The following is an 18,570-nucleotide window of genomic DNA, read 5'->3' as shown; positions in this document are numbered from 1 at the left end:
TTCATGGAGATTATCATGTTCAAAACTGGCATTGTCAAAGTTAATGTCTTTCAAGTAGTTAGACTTGAAGTCATCAAGCTTAAATGCAACACCGTGTAAAGAAATGTTCAGATGTTTCAAGATATCGCAACCCAAAAGAACGTCAAACTTAAAGTGCTCATTAAATTTCATAACCTCAAAAGAGTGTTTGAATTTAACGCCATTTGTGTATTCAACAAGAAGAGGATCAGTTTTACCAATACGAGGAACATTGTTTCTATTGTTTAAGAAATTAAAGTAACCACTGACTTTATTGATTTTGTTAAGATTTAATTTATTGTTATATGTAGTCAAATCTATAAAACTGTATTTGCTACCAGTATCAACAAAGCCTATCAACGTTTTACCCTCAATTCTAATAGGTGTAAAAACATTAAGTGGATTAGTATCATCTCTTATGGAAGTACTATTTAATGTTCTCTCTGAAATTGATAACTTACAGTCATAAGCGGAATCGGAATTGTTCTCGTCCATGACGACATCCTCATTAGGGATATGTGGCTGATTTTCATTTTGCAAACCAAGCTCTTTTTCCATCTTTGCAATCTCTTCACTATCAGGTTCACTGACAGTAAGGACATGACCATCAGAAGTGGACTTTCGGCATTTGTGTTCACGAGACCAAGGTTCACCACAACGACGACATTTGTTAACAGCTTTTGTAGAAGTAGACATATCACCTTTGGTCTTCTTGTTTAAGAAGAAACAGTCAGCAGTACCATGCGTATAGTTACGTCCGTGATGCTTGCAGAATAAGACAGTTTCTTTATGCACCTTTGCCTTCATGTGGACGGATCCCTTCTTCTTGTGTTTACCACTATTAACAGCAGCACCAAGAGAAGCAGAACCCTCAAAACGACCATCAGCATTGTGTCCAGGCATCATGGCAGCAATAGACCTATAAGCGGCCGGATTGTCACCAAGTATCTTACGACCAACATCAGTAATCGTTTCAACTGTCCAATCTTGCGCTTGACCCTTAGCAGCATCAACATTATTCATCGACATGCGGACGAAAGGTTGCACATCACTGGACAGAGAGGCAAGGAAACGTTGCGCAGCTCGTTGATCGTCGCGAGGAATGCCCGCATTGAACATGGCCTGCAGAAAACGTCTAGAATAATCGACGAGCGAATCTCTATGCTTCATCTGCATTGTGAAGACCAATTCAACAAAGCGATTGGTAGTAGAAGGCGACTCATGATGTCGGCGGAATTCCTCCTTTGCCTCTTTCCAAGTTTTACAGGTCAAAAGTGAATTTTCGATCCATGTGTCATCACCTGGAGGAAGGGTAAGTGGAATAATTTGCTTCCAATACTTCTCGATGTTATTGCCTGTAGCCGGGTTAACGATACGCTCAAACGTCTTTAAAAACTGTTCGACGGATTCATAAACCTCATCATTCGGAAAGTATCGCATTAAATGCGTGCTCAACTGGAACTTAGGTAAGTCTCGTCGATGCAACGAAAAAACGATTCCTTTTCCTGCTTTCTCATCTTCAGTGTTTGCCTTATTAGACGAACCAGAGACGGAAGATAAAGCTTTTCGGCAATCATCAAAGCTCTTAATAGCCCTTTTTGTTTGCTCCAACTGTTGCAGGGCTCTATCCGCAGCTTGGACGTCACCTCGAGAACGGGCAGCTGCCCAGCTTTGGATATGCTGATTGAGCTCAGCCTTAAGATCAGTTAAAGCCGAACCCAAAGCAACGTCAGGATCAATCGTTTCATGGTGAGAATCACCAAGAACAGAGGCTACCATGCTAGGAGAGGAATCAATCGCCATAGCAGAAGAATGACCAATAGAAACGGGATCACTCGACAAAGAGGAAGAACCATCAAAGATAGAGGAAACCGTACCAGCGTTGGCTGGCAAAGAGGGAGATGTACCAGTAGGAACTGGAGCAGAACCATTGGCAGAGTTGGCAACGGAAGGAACAGGAGAAACAGCAGAGCCAGTGACAGGGGAAACAGCAGAACCAGTAACAGGAGAATTCATGGTTGTAGGTAATTCACAGAAAAAAATGTTGTGTATAGGTAAAATATAATAGTAAAAGAATAGAAAGACAAAGAGAAAGTCTGTGAAAACTCGTGGTAGGTTTATTAAGAGTCGATTAAGACAAAAGATAAAGATAAGACAAAGACTCCTTTCTTTCTACACTTCAACTTGGGATCATATTTATACTTTTCAGGAACTTGATCTGAGAATGAGATATGCCTTGCGGAGTTCTAGAATTGCTTGCTTGGAAATTTCTAGGAAATCAGAACAGTAACATGAGACATGTTTAATCATCCATATCATTGATATCAGTTGATACGACTATGTGGAAGAATACAATTGGATATTCATAGGCGGATATAGATATGTTAAGAGAATATGGAAATTGCTGGAATAGACATGATCTTTCTGGATAATGTCTGGGTCTATACCTGATACAAGTGGTGTTGCTGAGCCAGAGATCTTTTATCCGACCTTCAGGTCTCTGCTGCGCCATTCATATCATGAATACCTCCGTCTATTATGTCCATTGGATCTATCTTAATATTATCTGGCTTAGGATAAAAATATGTATGGAACATGCTGTAGCATTGGACTCTATTATTATAATAATATTATCTCATAATGCACAGACAATAAAGAATATCATTTATCCATATGTAATCTCAATAGTGAATGATTAAGTACCAGAAGAGACTAATGTCATATTATGGGATAGTCACATAGCAAGTATTGCAGGATTTATTTGTCTCTGTCAATATCTATATACGGACTTATGCCTCAATATACAACAGAGGCAGAATCAGAACGTCTTGTCCGCCGCATCAGGTATATGGAAGAAGTTCACAGACTTCACTCTCCAGCTCCTCTTTTGGCACACCAACACCGCCAGAGTGACGCTACCAGTGACTCCTGCATTCCTATGGATCTTCCTTATTGGCAATGGAATGGTCTTGGTAATAAATGGCACCCAGAATCAATTATGTACGAAACAATCGAAGATGTACTAGAAATATTCGAGAAGCAACAAGTCAATGCGACAAGCCTTAACCTCGATACAAACAGGCAACGCCTTATGCCTTTAAACATGAAGAACCGATATCAGCGTTCTTGGTTCAACACTACTCTTAAAGGACGCAATCTATCTTGGGAGGAGATCAAGACCATATGAGATATTCTTAAGTATTTTTATAGACCAAGAAGATAGAACGAGACCGAAAAAGTCAGATAATTTTTATTTCAATTTTGAGAACATGAAGGCTTTATATATTTTTCAGAGAATTAGCTGAGCTTATACTGTAGAGGATGTTAGGAAGATGTAGTTGCAACCAATGAGTACTAATGGATTTAATGAGAGATTAGTGAAGGCGTGTTCTTACACTGTTATGGATCTGATACCAGTTTGACTTGTAAACAATTGCTTAATCGACAATTCGAGTCTAAGTTGACAGCCGTTTATGCTGTGTTTAAATTAAATAATTCTCACTCGTGTTTCGATACCGTAGACAGTGATCGGGACATGACACCATAGTCATAAAAAGATACTATGCTACCGAAGACGTCGCCCAAGAAATCGATAGCATGGAACAATTGCTAAACCTACGCATGGCACCACGGGAATCCATCGACGCAATCACAGATAGGTTTGAACGACTACGCCGAGCTGCAAAACGGGAAAACGATGTTAAAACAGCAACACTCCTCAGACTATCGCTATTACCAAAATTGCGCCCCGAAGTTGCTAGGTTACTCCTAAATGTACCCCGTAACGAGCAAGACACTGTTACAGTAACAAGGTTGCTAGCAAGGGAAGAATGGTAATATCCTCGAATATAATTGACACTATACAGTATCAATTACAACTATTAAAGACGATGACACTTCCAATGCTCGAACCAACAATACTGTAACAATATCAGCGCAATTTCATTTACACGATCCCAGCCCAATTTTAACCGCGATCGTGACACCAAATCTGCTTTGGGAATCAATAAAAATTCTACTGGTAACACAAAAAACAGATATGAATGCGCCATACACCGCTGGGGAAATCAATCAACTGAACAGTGTAAAATACAAAGAAATGATGGCACAACAATGTCAAAAACAGCCAAATTTCACAATTATCTCCACTGCGGCTCCGGAAGTATCAAACCCCAGTCGCACCTTCCGAAGCAAAAACATATGCTTCAATTGTTCTGCCAACGTTCCCTGGTCCCCAGAACACGCATCTGTATGCACCCGCGACAAGCAATAGCAACATCGCATTAACAATAAACGAGTTCCTCCGTAGCACCAATCTTCCACATGTGCAATACGTTCTGTACAATTCCCCGCTGACTCAAAACAGATGCAGTCTAATTGCGCATCTAACGAGTTGTTACAGAACAACATTCACAACGAAACAGAAATTGATACTGTATGAACGAGGACACGTACAGTACCTACCTGACTACAGTATACTTATAAAACTGTATGAAATCTACTGTACTGTGTTATGTCGCCTAATAGGCGAATGATTTCATTAGAGAGGCTTCACCTCTCTAATTACAGTAATATTGTAAATATGATCCATATCTGAAGTTAATGCTCTTCAGTGCTTTTATCTGTCTTTTTTGCCCCACATATTTTCTCTATACAGTACATCTTCTGTTCAATAAACGTTATCATATCACGTGTAATCTTTCTGTCCGTTGTAACAAGCCTTTCAGAGACGTTAATAACACTAACCCCACAATCTTGTTCTGTTATTTGGTCCTCATTATTTCTGTCACTGCTTACAGTCAATGAAGAAGAAAGCTGTAGAATGGATATTGACACAATTTCACTAGAGCATGGAAACATTGAAAAAATGGTAGACTTTGACACAATGCAACACTTAATGCAACAAACTCAAGATACAGTAGCTCAATTAAGGAAGCCGAGAAGTTAGCCGTTGAATTTGAGAAAGCTAACAACCACCGAACAAAGAAAAATTCTAAAAAATGATGACAATGCCCTTCTTCGCCTATGTTGGATCGGTAAGATCAAAATATAAATAAAATAGGAAATAAACAGTGACAAGTCTGTGAAAACTCTGGAAGGTTCAAGTTTATTTCTTTCTTAAAATTAAGATGAAGTTCGTCTAGATGAACAGAATCAACTGGTATTTATATCTTTTACGGAGTGGGTATACAGGCCTATTCACCATGGACTATGTTAACTGATCTTGTAACCCGGAGAAAGGACCAATAAACACCAGCGACAGGAACACCGAAAGAGAGCAACAGAAATGTGTAACTCGACCCTGACTGGTCGGACTTAGTAGTATCGGGCAATATAAAGATTGCCCTATCGGACAACAAGTGATTGGGTATATAGACTGGTTCTGAATGATACTAATAGCGTCCATTATAGGAACCAGTAGAGAAGAGGATATAATCGACATGGGCATTCAATGGTTACCATAATCGTGATGAAGATTATAAATTTACAATAAAGTGATCACCGAATCTAGTGTACCTCCTCTACGACCTTTAATAGGTGGAGTCTGGAATAGAATAATGTCTGCGGAATAGCAAATAAAGACCTCTCACTCTATAAGGTAATAGTTATAGAGGCTAATAGAAACTGGATAAGTCACCTCAATCAACAATGTAAATTCTAGACTGAAGTACCAATAGATCATGTACGTGAAGTAACCTGCCATTTAATTATAACTATCAATAACGAAGCGTACTTCGGTTTTATTATGTAATATTCAGCAGTGATCTCTTCATCGATACAACACTATTCTCCCCCAGAATACAATTACCTTGTGATTGTTATTCGGCTTACATATGTAGAGATGAAGATTTTAAGTTATTATTGTGAGATTAAATCCGTAAATTGTTTCATAGATCATCTCTTCATTTTTTGCCAGAAATTAAAATATGTAACCTAACATTTGGTAACTGCCTAAGGCATTTACCATGTAAGCATCTTTCTTTTTCTTCTCTTAATTTGATTTACGCTTATTGCGTTGTCGCATTACTACTGTAACATTTCTCTTTCGTTTACTATTTCTTTGTTTTGTATTCTGTTCTTGTTCTTCTTGTTGCAGGTCATGCTTTTGCCAGTATTTATCAATCGGTTCTGTGCTAGAGAAATCGCTTGCTTTGACCCACGTATTATGTTCATTTGTATAACCTTTCCATTTCACTAAAAACTCACGTTTACCCTTTGGACCACGATGTTCCAAGATATCTTCAATTTCATAATATTCATCAACGGCACCTTCATCAATGTTTACAATTTTTAATTCTGAAGGAACATAGTTTCTTGGTAACAGTTCATTAGTCTCAGGTGTTTTTAATATGTAAGAACCACCTTTATTCTTTCTAACGACAGTGTATGGACCATCATACAGTGCAGAAAGCTTGTTACTACGTTGAGGCAATCTGATCATAACATGAGTACCAGCAGGAATATCCACTATTTTATGGCTTGAATTGTAATATTCATTGATCTTTTCATTCAACTGCTTTGTACGTTCAACTATAGCGGGAAAAACCATTTTTTCCATTTTTTCAATTTGATCTTCAAGTTCTTTAATTGTAGTAGTTTCTTGGAGGACAGGGTATCTATCCTCATCAGCGTAGTTATCAGGTAGGTTAACTCTTCGAGCAAACATCAATGAGAAAGGAGCACTCATTGATTTCTTTTTAATTTGTCTATTAGCGCAAAGCTGTACTAATGGTAAATATAAATCCCAATCACGAGAATTACCATCAATCATTTTTCTCAAAGTGTTTTGAATGATTTTACAGTATGCTTCAACATGACCATTAGATTGAGCATACATAGCTGTATTGTAATTCTTTTTGATGTGTAAATGATGACATATTTCATTCATTAACTTGTTCTTAAATTCTGTACCATTATCAGAACTAATTATTCTTGGTAAACCATAATCAGCAAATATTTTTACACAGGTTTTGGCAACTGTATCTGAATGCTTATTCTTCAATGGGCGAACAATTACATACTTTGTACACATGCATACAACAATTAGAATATAGAGATAGCCATCAGAGCTTTGATTGAAGGGACCTACAAGATCCATACTGATATGGTCAAAAGGTCTTGCACTGACAATGTTCGTTATGGGATGATATCCTCGACGAACAATATTGTGCTTTTGACATTGTGTACAGGCTTCACATACAGTTTTAGCATCTTCATAAATATTATTCCAATGTAGTTGTTGGTCATGTAAGTCTCTCACCATTGCAACATGTGAGGCATGTCCGAGATTATGCATGTCAATCAATAATTGTTTTCTCTCCTCCTCAGGTGGAGTTATATATTCTACAGGTATGCTTTTGTTCTCTACTAATTTGGTAGCTAATACGTTCAATTTTTTATCTTCATTATACTTTTTACGCTTTACTAATGTTTTCTGTAGAACCCTATTCTCCCCCAGCTTGCGTTCACTCTCTGAAAGAGGTGGATACAAGCGGCTTAAAAGGTCAGCCAAACGATTCATAAAACCAGGAATATGAACAACAGAAAAGTCGTATTCCATTAATGTTTCAATCCATCCAAGTAACATTGGATTAAGAATTTTCTGGGTGTGGAGATAGGTAAGACTTTTATGGTCCGTGTATAAGGTGAATTGACGGCCAAAGAGATATTCACGGAATTTCTTTAAAGCGAAAATAACCGCATATAATTCTCTTCTAGTTGTACTCCAATTACATTGAGAGGGTTGTAATGATTGAGACACAAAATTGATATACAAATCACGGTCTTTATCATCTTTTTGGAAGAGTACAGCAGAAACACCGTACTGTGAAGCATCAGTTGCAACAAAGAAGGGTTTAGACATTCTCGGATGATGTAAAACAACACGCGACTTTAGGATGGCTTTAATAGAATTAAATGCTTTCTCTTGGGTAGAGTCCCAAAGCTTTTCAATGTTGCCTTTATGACTAAGCCGAGTAAGTGGTTTGCTCACATCAGAGATCATTGGTATATAAGCACGAAAGTAATTGACCAGTCCTAAAAATGACTGAATTTGTCGACCAGTCTTAGGTCTGGGCCATGTTTGAACGTTGGTGATCTTATTATCGTCAACATGAGTGCCAGTTGCATCAACGACATGACCCAAAAGTCGAACAGAGTGTTGGAAAAAACTACATTTATCAATGTTGATAATCAGATTGGCAGATGTTAATCTGTCGATGACGTTTTTAACGTCTGTTACATGTTGCTCTAGCGAAGTGCTTGCAACAACACAATCGTCAACAAAGTTCTGTACATAAGGCATGTCTTCAAACAAACCAGCCAGAACCTTCTGAAATTGAGAGGTTAAAAACTTTAAGCCGAAACAGGCCTTAATAAACATATACTGGTTGCCGTCCAGATGTGTAAAGGACAACTTATGTTGGTCTTCTTTAGCTACTTCAAAACGATGATAGGCACTAGTCAAATCAATTGTAGTGAAGTATTTTTTATAGGCCAGATTACGAAATATATCTCCAACTAATGGGACAGGATAATTAAACGTGGGAGGTAAAATACGATTCAAGAGACGTACATCTAGGCAAACACGATAACCAGTAATTTCACCAGTTTTTGATTTCTTCGGAACAGTCAGCAATGGACTATTAAATGAAGTATTCCTCCGGCACTTTACTATAGTACCAGTTTTTAGCCAAAGTTGTACTTGTTCATCAATAACAGGACGTAAAGCATGTGGAATAGGATATTGACGACGGTATGCCGTGGCGCCAGGGGTAGTTGGCAAATAAACAATTGATTCCCTCAAGGGACAGGAAGATGTTTCAGGGATAGCTTTGTTGGCACTTAATGAAGGTTCAAGGTACTCCATGAATTTTCGCATCTGCTCGGGTGTGCCAGCAGGGGATGCATCCGGCTCATGTTTTATGGCCGTTTCATGATTCAGGTTATCAAAATCTTCACTCCTCTCAAGTTTATAAGCAACTCCATGTAATGTTATATTTAGTTTGACCAGTATATCAGTGCCAAGAAGGACATCAAAGTCAAAATCTTTGTTTAGTTTTATAATTTCAAATTCGTGTTGAAATTGGATACCATTAATGTATTGTACAGTTAAAGGAATAGTTTTACCAATACGAGGAATTGAATTATTGTCATTCAAGAGGTTATAAGTACCATTGATTTTAACAATTTTATTTAAAGATAAATCATTATTATATGTAGATAAATTTATGAAGCTAACAGTACTTCCAGTATCGATCTTGCCTTTAAGAATTTTACCCTCTATTTTAATAGGAGTAGGAAGGTTTAGGTTATTATCCATTGGTTTAAATATAATGGCAGATTTAGATAACGACGACTTACAATCAAAAGCTTTGTCTGTCATGTCCGCATCTTCGGATTGAATGACTGCGGTGTCCATATTTTCAATGCCCCGTTCCATTTCATTAATTGCAGTGGTTGTTGAAGATTTACTGCGAGAATAGTATGTGACATTGCCTTCATTTTCTGATCATCCTTGTTACATTTGTGTCCAGGATACCACTTATCATCGCAATGCTTACATATACCTTTTACAAATGGCTTTTTATCACTTTTCTTGTTATCAGTGGAGCCATTATTATTCTTCAACGTGAAACAGTCTTTTGTATTGTGCGTAGAGTTTTTACCATGGCTTTTGCAGTAGAAATTCAAGAAATTGAATCGACGATCTTTATATGATCGGAGGTCATGATGACCAAGCTTCTTTAAAGAGCGAGGTTTGTTCGAACGCATATAAGGATTCTGATAATTGTCTTCTTGATATCTGGATTGACCGGGAATTAGCGATGTAGCATATTTATAGGAAAAGTTGTCATCTCCCAGGATGTCCCGAGCCATCTCAGTCAAAGCTTCTACGGTCCAGCTCTGCTCTTTACCAGAGCTTCGATTGGCGCTAGCCACAGCCATACGCACCACCGTCTGTACTGGTGGAATAAGAGATGCCAAAAATCGGTCGGCCACACGAGGATCCTCCCTGGATATGCCAGCATTATACATGGTTTGTAGAAATTTGCGTGAATATTCTACTATGCTTTCTTTATGATTCATTTTCATTGTGAAGACTTGTTCTACAAAACGACGAGTAGCAACAGTGGAACCATGGTGCTTCTTGAAGGCTTCACGAGCTTCGGCCCACAATTCGTATTTCATCAGTGTGTTTTCATTCCACACATCATCACCCGGTGGGAGACAGAGAGGTAATAGCTTTTTCCAAATTTTGTTGATGTTAGGTGTATTGGAGGATAAAATAACATTTTCAAAGGTTTTCAAAAAATGATCCACAGATTCAAATGATTCTTCATTGGGAAATGGTTTTATGATGGCAGAATTTAATTGGAATTTTGGCAAATCACGACGATTCAGGGTCAGGCCAAGTGTGCGAGTATTTGATTCATCACTGCTTCTAGATTTAGAGCGTTTCATCACATCAGAAAGTTCTTTAGTAGTATTCATGGCATGTTTAGTTCTGTTAAGGTTCTGCATCGCCTCATCATATGCAACATTATTGTTTGCTAAGCGGGCATTGATCATCTCTTGTAAATATCTCGTCATCTCACTCCTGAAAAACTTCAAGGCGGAAGCGGAAACTTCATCAAAGGATTTATCACCTGCCTCATCTCCAACAGCAGGAATGGGAAGGGCGGTAGCAGTAGTCTGCAGAAATGACTCTGCATCATCAAGGAAAAAAGACATGGGCGAGTCAGCGGTAGGAGGAGCTGCCATGGGAGAGAGCGATGACGAGCCAAAAAGATCTTCCTTGGTGGAGCCAGCAGAGGACGAGTTTGCCGAATTTTCATTTTGTACTGAAGGAGCAACAGGTGTAGGAGAAGGACCAGCACCGACAGCAGCAGCAGTATTATTATTAGAGCTTGGAGAGTTCATAGTAAAAATTGTAATTCACAGAAAAAAATGTTGGATCGGTAAGATCAAAATATAAATAAAATAGGAAATAAACAGTGACAAGTCTGTGAAAACTCTGGAAGGTTCAAGTTTATTTCTTTCTTAAAATTAAGATGAAGTTCGTCTAGATGAACAGAATCAACTGGTATTTATATCTTTTACGGAGTGGGTATACAGGCCTATTCACCATGGACTATGTTAACTGATCTTGTAACCCGGAGAAAGGACCAATAAACACCAGCGACAGGAACACCGAAAGAGAGCAACAGAAATGTGTAACTCGACCCTGACTGGTCGGACTTAGTAGTATCGGGCAATATAAAGATTGCCCTATCGGACAACAAGTGATTGGGTATATAGACTGGTTCTGAATGATACTAATAGCGTCCATTATAGGAACCAGTAGAGAAGAGGATATAATCGACATGGGCATTCAATGGTTACCATAATCGTGATGAAGATTATAAATTTACAATAAAGTGATCACCGAATCTAGTGTACCTCCTCTACGACCTTTAATAGGTGGAGTCTGGAATAGAATAATGTCTGCGGAATAGCAAATAAAGACCTCTCACTCTATAAGGTAATAGTTATAGAGGCTAATAGAAACTGGATAAGTCACCTCAATCAACAATGTAAATTCTAGACTGAAGTACCAATAGATCATGTACGTGAAGTAACCTGCCATTTAATTATAACTATCAATAACGAAGCGTACTTCGGTTTTATTATGTAATATTCAGCAGTGATCTCTTCATCGATACAACAGCCTAATAAATATAAAGCGCGAGCATGGGATTTCAACACCAAGGCTGCAGCACTCTGTGGTAATCTTCGAAGTAGCGCTTAGGAGTTGGTCAAAAAATATAACAAAAAGGGAGTGGCTCAGTGGCGCCAAGCATTGGTAAAATTTTGTATCCTCGAAACCAAAAGAAGCTTTTCTTAGAGCATACGGCATTTCTTATCGAACTCTTCGATTAGAATCCGTTCACTACATTGGCAATGGCTCAGGTCGCCCTCGCTGACCATTTTGAACGCTTAGAAGTGTCCATTCCCGGTTTGGAAATATATTACCGGGAAATGTTCATTAACAGTCAAGAACGCAAACAAGTATACAGTACTCTTCTTGAAAGAGATGCTCCAAAAACCATCTATCTTCGTTTTGGCATCATTATTACTGAATGGAAGACGAAAGGTGTGGATCTTCAAACGAATTGTATTTTCATTGATGAAGCAGGTTTCAACACACCTGTGATGAGAAGCCGTGGCTGCGCCCAACATAGTGACCCAGCAACTGTTAAGCTACTGTATACTGTACATACCCAAGGAGGCGTAAATTTGAACCTTTTGCGATGTATTATTGTTGTATATATGAGCCAGAGTTATTACATAATGATCGGAGTTATGACATTAGGAGTAACCATATAACCATAATATGAGATTAGACTTCTTCTAGAATCTTGCAAAGTTGAAATACAGCTGTGGTATTTGACGACTTGTGGAGTTAAATATCACTTAGTTAAAACAATAAAAAGTTAACGAGATCAAACTAGTACGTTTTATTTTGAATCAAGTTAAGTTCAAAGAGAAGAAAAATATCTACTGCAAAAATTTAAATATCTTCTTCATATTGCGGAACCTAGAAACTGGCAGCTGAGTTATTCTACTGAAAGAAGACGTACGTCTTCTGAACCGTAAAAGAATAGAATTCTCCCTTGAGGAGATTACGCATCTACCCGGAGCGGGTGGACTTGTAAACGTATCCATGGCTTGATCTAGTGATCATGCAACTAACCTATTTTCCCGTGCTAACCATTATGTAGCACTGCTTGCAGGAAAATAGTATTCGTGCGTGGTGTTTGAGTTGAGTGAACAGTTATTGTAAAGGATGATCACAACCTATTATCTTGTAATCATTCTTTATGCCGAAGGCAGAGAATAGTACTTATAACCTATTATACCTTGGTGTTGAATCAATATATCCTGCATGTCCATATATTAATTCTACTATATATCCCATGTCATATAGTAACGTATTATAGCAAAATAAGTAAACTATATATCCTAAATGACAACCTGTTCAGCCTTATACGAGGTAGCTAATCTCGTATAAGAATCATCACTTATTCTATATTCGTTTCCTACTCTACTTTATATTATTTCAGCAGTAATGAGGTGTGAGGATCTTGTATAATTTGTATACGAGGTCTCCACATCTCATATGATGCTGTCAACTAAACACAACACTTAATTCACGGTACTCATATATTAGAGTTTATGTAGTTTCTAATTATTTCTGGTTTGCAATATTGTATAATTCATCTTTATCCTTCATAAAGTGAATTATGTTTTTAATATTTCTATATCATCTACCCTCAAATACGACACAGACACAACAAAGATACTCTTTATTCAAGTCTGTTGAGAATGATACTTTTATATGAGAAACGGGGTTATTAACGGGTATTCAACTATTAATACAACTGAACTAAAACTATCATGAGAATGATAAGATCTAGCCGCAAGCGGGTGTCAAAGTAGATGTGTATCAGATTGTCAAGCGGGTACTGAAGTCGTTCTGTAGTTTAAGACGTATAGTTGTATCTTGGATACAACAGATGTAATAGATGTTGTAGATGGCGTTGGTTTGCAATCAGTACCACATCATCAGCGTATAACAGGCAATTCAGCCGAGTGGCTAGTTCACAGGGAGGTTTTATACCGTTACAGTATTTTAAGTTTTATAAGGGACGATTTCGAAAATTTTGTGGACGAAGTCGGTACGTACCTTAATTGGGACTTTTTTTTTTTAGTGGACTATAGACTTTCGATTTTAGACGAAGTAGGATTTTATTGTAGATTTTTTTTACATTTTAGACGTCAATATTAATTCTGAAAGCATACAGTAATTGAAAATAACATTATCGTTCATCGTAACCCTACTTCCTTCTGTAAACATCTCTCCCAGAAACTCTCAGCGTACCTTACCCATCCAAGACAATCATCGGGCGTAACTGTTTTGCTTGCTTCGCTGATACGTGGAGAGAGATCATCACCTTTTTGAAGAGGATTCCTTCTAATGCCTGCTTTGATTTTTGCCCAGCATTCTTCAATTGGGTTCAAAAATGGTGAGTAAGCGGGCATGAATAGCGGCTTGTAGCCGCGTTTGTTGATAGTATCGACAACGAATTGCGCATGGTGGATCCTGCAATTATCCATTACGATAAAATAGCCTTTCATGTCCAGTCTGTCCAACGTATCCATTATAACCTCCATGAATTTCACGTAATGATACTGTAAGCGAATGCCTCCTTTTTGCAATAATTGCAAAGGTTTTTAGCAGTAGCGGGAGCGGGACGTTGCTTTTTCTGAAAATCGTTTTCAGAACCGGTTTGTTTACTTTTAATGCCACTATGGCTCGTCTCAGCTTTCTTTTTTGGCGAAACGTTGGTAGCCAAAGCATGGTAGAGGGCTTCCTGAATAGGACCGTAATGAACTTCAATATGCTTATATACTTCCTCTAGTGTTTCAGGGTAATAAGTCGCTTTAAGGCCCTTATCGTTGTGTTTCTTCAACGATTTTTTAACCTCTTTTTTCGTCATAGGCAAAAGAGACTCGACGAACAAAGCAACAGCAACAACAGAGTTGGGGAGAGGGGCGCCAAGAAGACGGTGAATAGCTTGTCTATAGCGATCCACATAGTCGCGCAGAAGCTCAGTTTTCGACTGGCGCATCGTAACAAAATTTTCTATTTTGTTACTGGGTGTTGAAAGGTACCCAAAGCGCTCAATGATGGCTTCTTTAATGCTTGACCAGTTCGTCTTTGCAGGCCTGGGGTTGATATTGGTTTCATACCAACGGCTGTAAATGCTATTTTTACTAACCAAGAATGATGATACTAAATACTTGTGCCAGCATGCATTCAGATCACAATCATGGCTTTGTAGAATTGTTTCAAAGGCCGTAGTGAATGACTCAGCGTTCTCGTACGAGATCCTACCTTCGGTTTTAACCTCAGGCGCGTCGTCTACCAACTGAAACAGAGGGATTTCCCTGAGAGGAATGTGCGGGTGCGCATACTTTGATTGCGCAGTGCCGTGGTTTGAAAATTTTTTATGAGGTGGCTTACCCTCGTTCATCAAATCCTCCATCAATTGACGAAGCTCATTGATAGTGTTGCGCATGTTCTGAACTTCGGAAGCATTAGAAGTCGTCGAACATTTTAAGTGTAACTGGTTGATTTGAGTCTTATACCGTACGATCAAGACATTGTTAGAAATAATAGTCAAATTTTGACCATCCAACTCAGGGGCATTAATATTAATGCTATTGTTATCAAGATGCGAATTAGTTTCATTGCCAACATCATTATATGCAAAAATATTTGCAGAAGTGGAAGGGTGCCTGCTTTCTGCATGTCCCATGGTTTTATGAACCGTCTGTTGGGACGATCTAACACCAGAAGCAGTGGAAGCAGAAGGGGCAGAAAGAACAGCAGCGTCATGCATCTCTGTGTCTTCGGACAGAGAGCTGTCGTAACCGAAGAGGTCGGCAGGAGAAGGAGAAGAAGGTTCGTAATTGCTTGCAGTAGACATTTTTGTTACAGTAAGGTTCTTCCTTAAAAAAATTGTGGTATTTGACGACTTGTAGAGTTAAATATCACTTACATAGTTAAAACAATAAAAAGTTAACGAGATCAAACTAGTAGGTCTTTATTTTGAATCAGGTTAAGTTCGAAGAGAAGAAAAAATATCTATTGCAAGAATTTGAATATCTTCTTCATATTGCGGAACATAGAAACTGACAGCTGAGTTATTCTGCTCAATGAAGACGTACAACATATGAGGTTAACAGATCCATAGTACATATAGTACTTCAATAATAATTCACTCTTTCACAATGATCTGTCAGAAAGCGGACATTGGTTAGTGGTCTTATCATTCTATTTATATATTCGTCGCCAATTGCTTACAGTCCGATACTCTAACCTTTCAATGAGTAAGTACCCGCGCTCAACCATAGTGAAGGTACCCGTGTCTTTGATGAAACAGTCTATATGACACCGGCTAAACCCGCTCTACTCAGCCCAACACATCATCCTTTAAAAGATAGAAGATTTTTCATAATCTAGATATGTTTTGCTTTTGTACGATTTTCACTGAATAAAGAGTATAACAAGTTCTCACAGAATTCTAACTTTTTTTTTATTAACCTTAATTCTTTGAAGATCAACAATTATGTATTTGTGCGCGTGTTTATCTTGATTTTCGACTCTTGTACCTACTGTATAAGTCTTTTAAAGTAACTGGATAAATCAAATATAAAGTAGAGTAAGAAACGAATATAGAATAAGTGATGATTCTTCTACGAGATTAGCTACCTCGTATAAGGCTGAACAGGTTGCCATTTAGGATACATATACAGTAGCTTACTTATTTTACTGTAAAACGTTACTATATGGACATGCAGGATATATTGATTCAACACCAAGGTATAATAGGATTTAAATACTTTTCTCTGCCTTCGGCATAAAGAATGATTACAAGATACAGTAATAGGCTGCGATCATCCTTCTTTACAATAACTGTTCACTCAATTCAAACACCACGCACGAATACCATTTTCCTAATTAATACTGTCATGATCTGTTGAGACAACCCAGTCCAGCATAATGAGACAACAACTTAGAAACAATTAGGGTTGCATACACTCATGGGTTTATGGTTAATAACATACTCTCACTGGAACACATGTCTTACTAACTTAAAGTATAAAAGATCTACTCCTACAATGAATGAATAGAGGGTAATCTCTTTTTGGCAGTCTCGTTATTTTTTACTTTGATTGTTATTGTAAAATATAAATCACAAATACTATTTTACTGCAAGCAGTGCTACATAATGGTTAGCACGGGAAAATAGGTTAGTTGCATGATCACTAGATCAAGCCATGGATACGTTTACAAGTCCACCCGCTCCGGGTAGATGCGTCATCTCCTCAAGGAGAATTCTATTCTTTTACGGTTCAGAAGACGTACGTCTTCTTTGAGTAGATTAACTCAGCTGTCAGTTTCTACGTTCCGCAATATGAAGAAGATATTTTCTTCTCTTTGAACTTCACTTAATTCAAAATAAAGACTTACTAGTTTGATCTCGTTATGCTTTTACTGTTTTTAATTAAGTGATATTTAACTCTCAAGTCGTCAAATACCGCATCTTCGTTCCCGTTTGGTAAGCGTGTGTTCGATTGCATACATTTGAGTCTTAGATCAAATGTATAATAAGTAAAGATAAAATAAGAAAAGAATATGGATTAAGGATAATTCTTATGTGAGATTAGCTACCTCACATGAGAACTGAACAGGTTATCTTTATGAAATATATTTCACTTAGATTATCTATGGCTATATGACGTTTAGGTATATAGCAGGATTGGTATATGTACTCGTAGGATATATTGATTCAACAACCAGAACATAGTAGGTCGCGGTACTGCTCCCTGTTCCGGAAATAAAGTATGGTTGGAGATAAAAAGGATCAATCACTCTTTATTAATACAACAACTGTTCACGCAATCAAAAGAACACCACGCACGAATATCTCTTCCTAGCTAACATCTATAATCATTCCCACAGTATCTGAGCTACACAACTGGTGGCCGATAGATATTGCATTATAGATGTAGCTGCATGATCACCCTGGATCTGCCAGGATAGCACATTACAAATCAATCCGCTCTGGGATGGACGAGTAATTATCCACTTAAAGGGAAGACCTATTCTTTTACGGAAACCTCTGATTCACTGAGTATTATCTGACCATAATACATCAGTGTCAGCTATAGATCTCGATACAATCATTTCGTAGACAGCAAACACAATAAGTCTTTATTAATAGCAGTAATTTTAGTTTTCTTTTCTTTTTCTTTAGTTTGTTTTTGAAAGAGAAATAAAGACGGTGGTTTGATTTCGTTAAGCTTTCGTGTTTATTTTCTCTTGTGTTATTCTTTACCTTTTATCTTATAGTTAAAACTAGCGAATACCACACTGTACACAAAAGCTACTGACACAGTATAAAAAGCGGTTGTAAAATAGGCGGTTATTTCTCAATAATATGGTTATGGTAATGCAGATTCATATGCCTCCTATGAAGACAAGGTGATGGTACTTAATTCCTCGCCGGTATGGACTATGTTGAATTTGTGAAGTTGTATCTCGTTATGTCTATTGAATATCTGATGGTGGCACGGTGTTGCCCCAGGTGTATCGTGCTGATGAAATGAATTGTATCGCTCAAGACCTCGACATTTAGCGAATTTGCCTTTCTATGTCAAACAGATAAATTAGGACAGAAAAAGAGGGATGTGGTGTGATGGGGTGTGTCCGAACGGTATTTTTGTTTATGACTGTTGTATATTGAGGCATAAGTCCGTATATAGATATTGACAGAGACAAATAAATCCTGCAATACTTGCTATGTGACTATCCCATAATATGACATTACTCTCTTCTGGTACTTAATCATTCACTGTTGAGATTACATATGGATAAATGATATATTCTTTATTGTCTGTGCATTATGAGATAATATTTTTATAATAATAGGCTATAGC

General features: G+C 37.8%; 4 protein-coding genes across 4 annotated transcripts; 2 read left to right on the top strand and 2 right to left on the bottom strand.

Moving 5' to 3' along the window:
* Window positions 1–2,809: 2,809 nt before the first annotated feature.
* BDF20DRAFT_913871 (uncharacterized protein) lies at window positions 2,810–3,205 on the top strand (the record flags this gene model as incomplete). The annotated part of the gene is made up of 1 exon (XM_053084118.1): window positions 2,810–3,205. One exon carries the CDS (start codon window positions 2,810–2,812, stop codon window positions 3,203–3,205), a length of 396 nt encoding a protein of 131 aa, XP_052935846.1.
* A 410-nt stretch (window positions 3,206–3,615) lies between these two features.
* On the top strand, window positions 3,616–4,291 carry BDF20DRAFT_913870 (uncharacterized protein; the record flags this gene model as incomplete). The annotated part of the gene is made up of 2 exons (XM_053084117.1): window positions 3,616–3,799; window positions 3,885–4,291. 2 exons carry the CDS (start codon window positions 3,616–3,618, stop codon window positions 4,289–4,291), a joined length of 591 nt encoding a protein of 196 aa, XP_052935845.1.
* A 935-nt stretch (window positions 4,292–5,226) lies between these two features.
* BDF20DRAFT_875519 (uncharacterized protein) lies at window positions 5,227–5,561 on the bottom strand (the record flags this gene model as incomplete). The annotated part of the gene is made up of 1 exon (XM_053081327.1): window positions 5,227–5,561. The coding sequence occupies exon 1, from the start codon at window positions 5,465–5,467 to the stop codon at window positions 5,228–5,230; it is 240 nt and encodes a 79-aa protein (XP_052935844.1). The 5' UTR covers window positions 5,468–5,561.
* Window positions 5,562–11,151: 5,590 nt separating this feature from the next.
* Window positions 11,152–11,486, bottom strand: BDF20DRAFT_875506 (uncharacterized protein; the record flags this gene model as incomplete). The annotated part of the gene is made up of 1 exon (XM_053081326.1): window positions 11,152–11,486. Exon 1 carries the CDS (start codon window positions 11,390–11,392, stop codon window positions 11,153–11,155), a length of 240 nt encoding a protein of 79 aa, XP_052935843.1. The 5' UTR covers window positions 11,393–11,486.
* Window positions 11,487–18,570: the final 7,084 nt, after the last annotated feature.

The sequence above is a fragment of the Mycotypha africana genome (assembly GCF_025528875.1).
Source record: "Mycotypha africana strain NRRL 2978 chromosome Unknown BDF20scaffold_6, whole genome shotgun sequence".
In the NCBI taxonomy this organism is placed as follows: domain Eukaryota; kingdom Fungi; phylum Mucoromycota; class Mucoromycetes; order Mucorales; family Mycotyphaceae; genus Mycotypha; species Mycotypha africana.
This window is presented reverse-complemented; position numbering and strand designations above follow the sequence as displayed.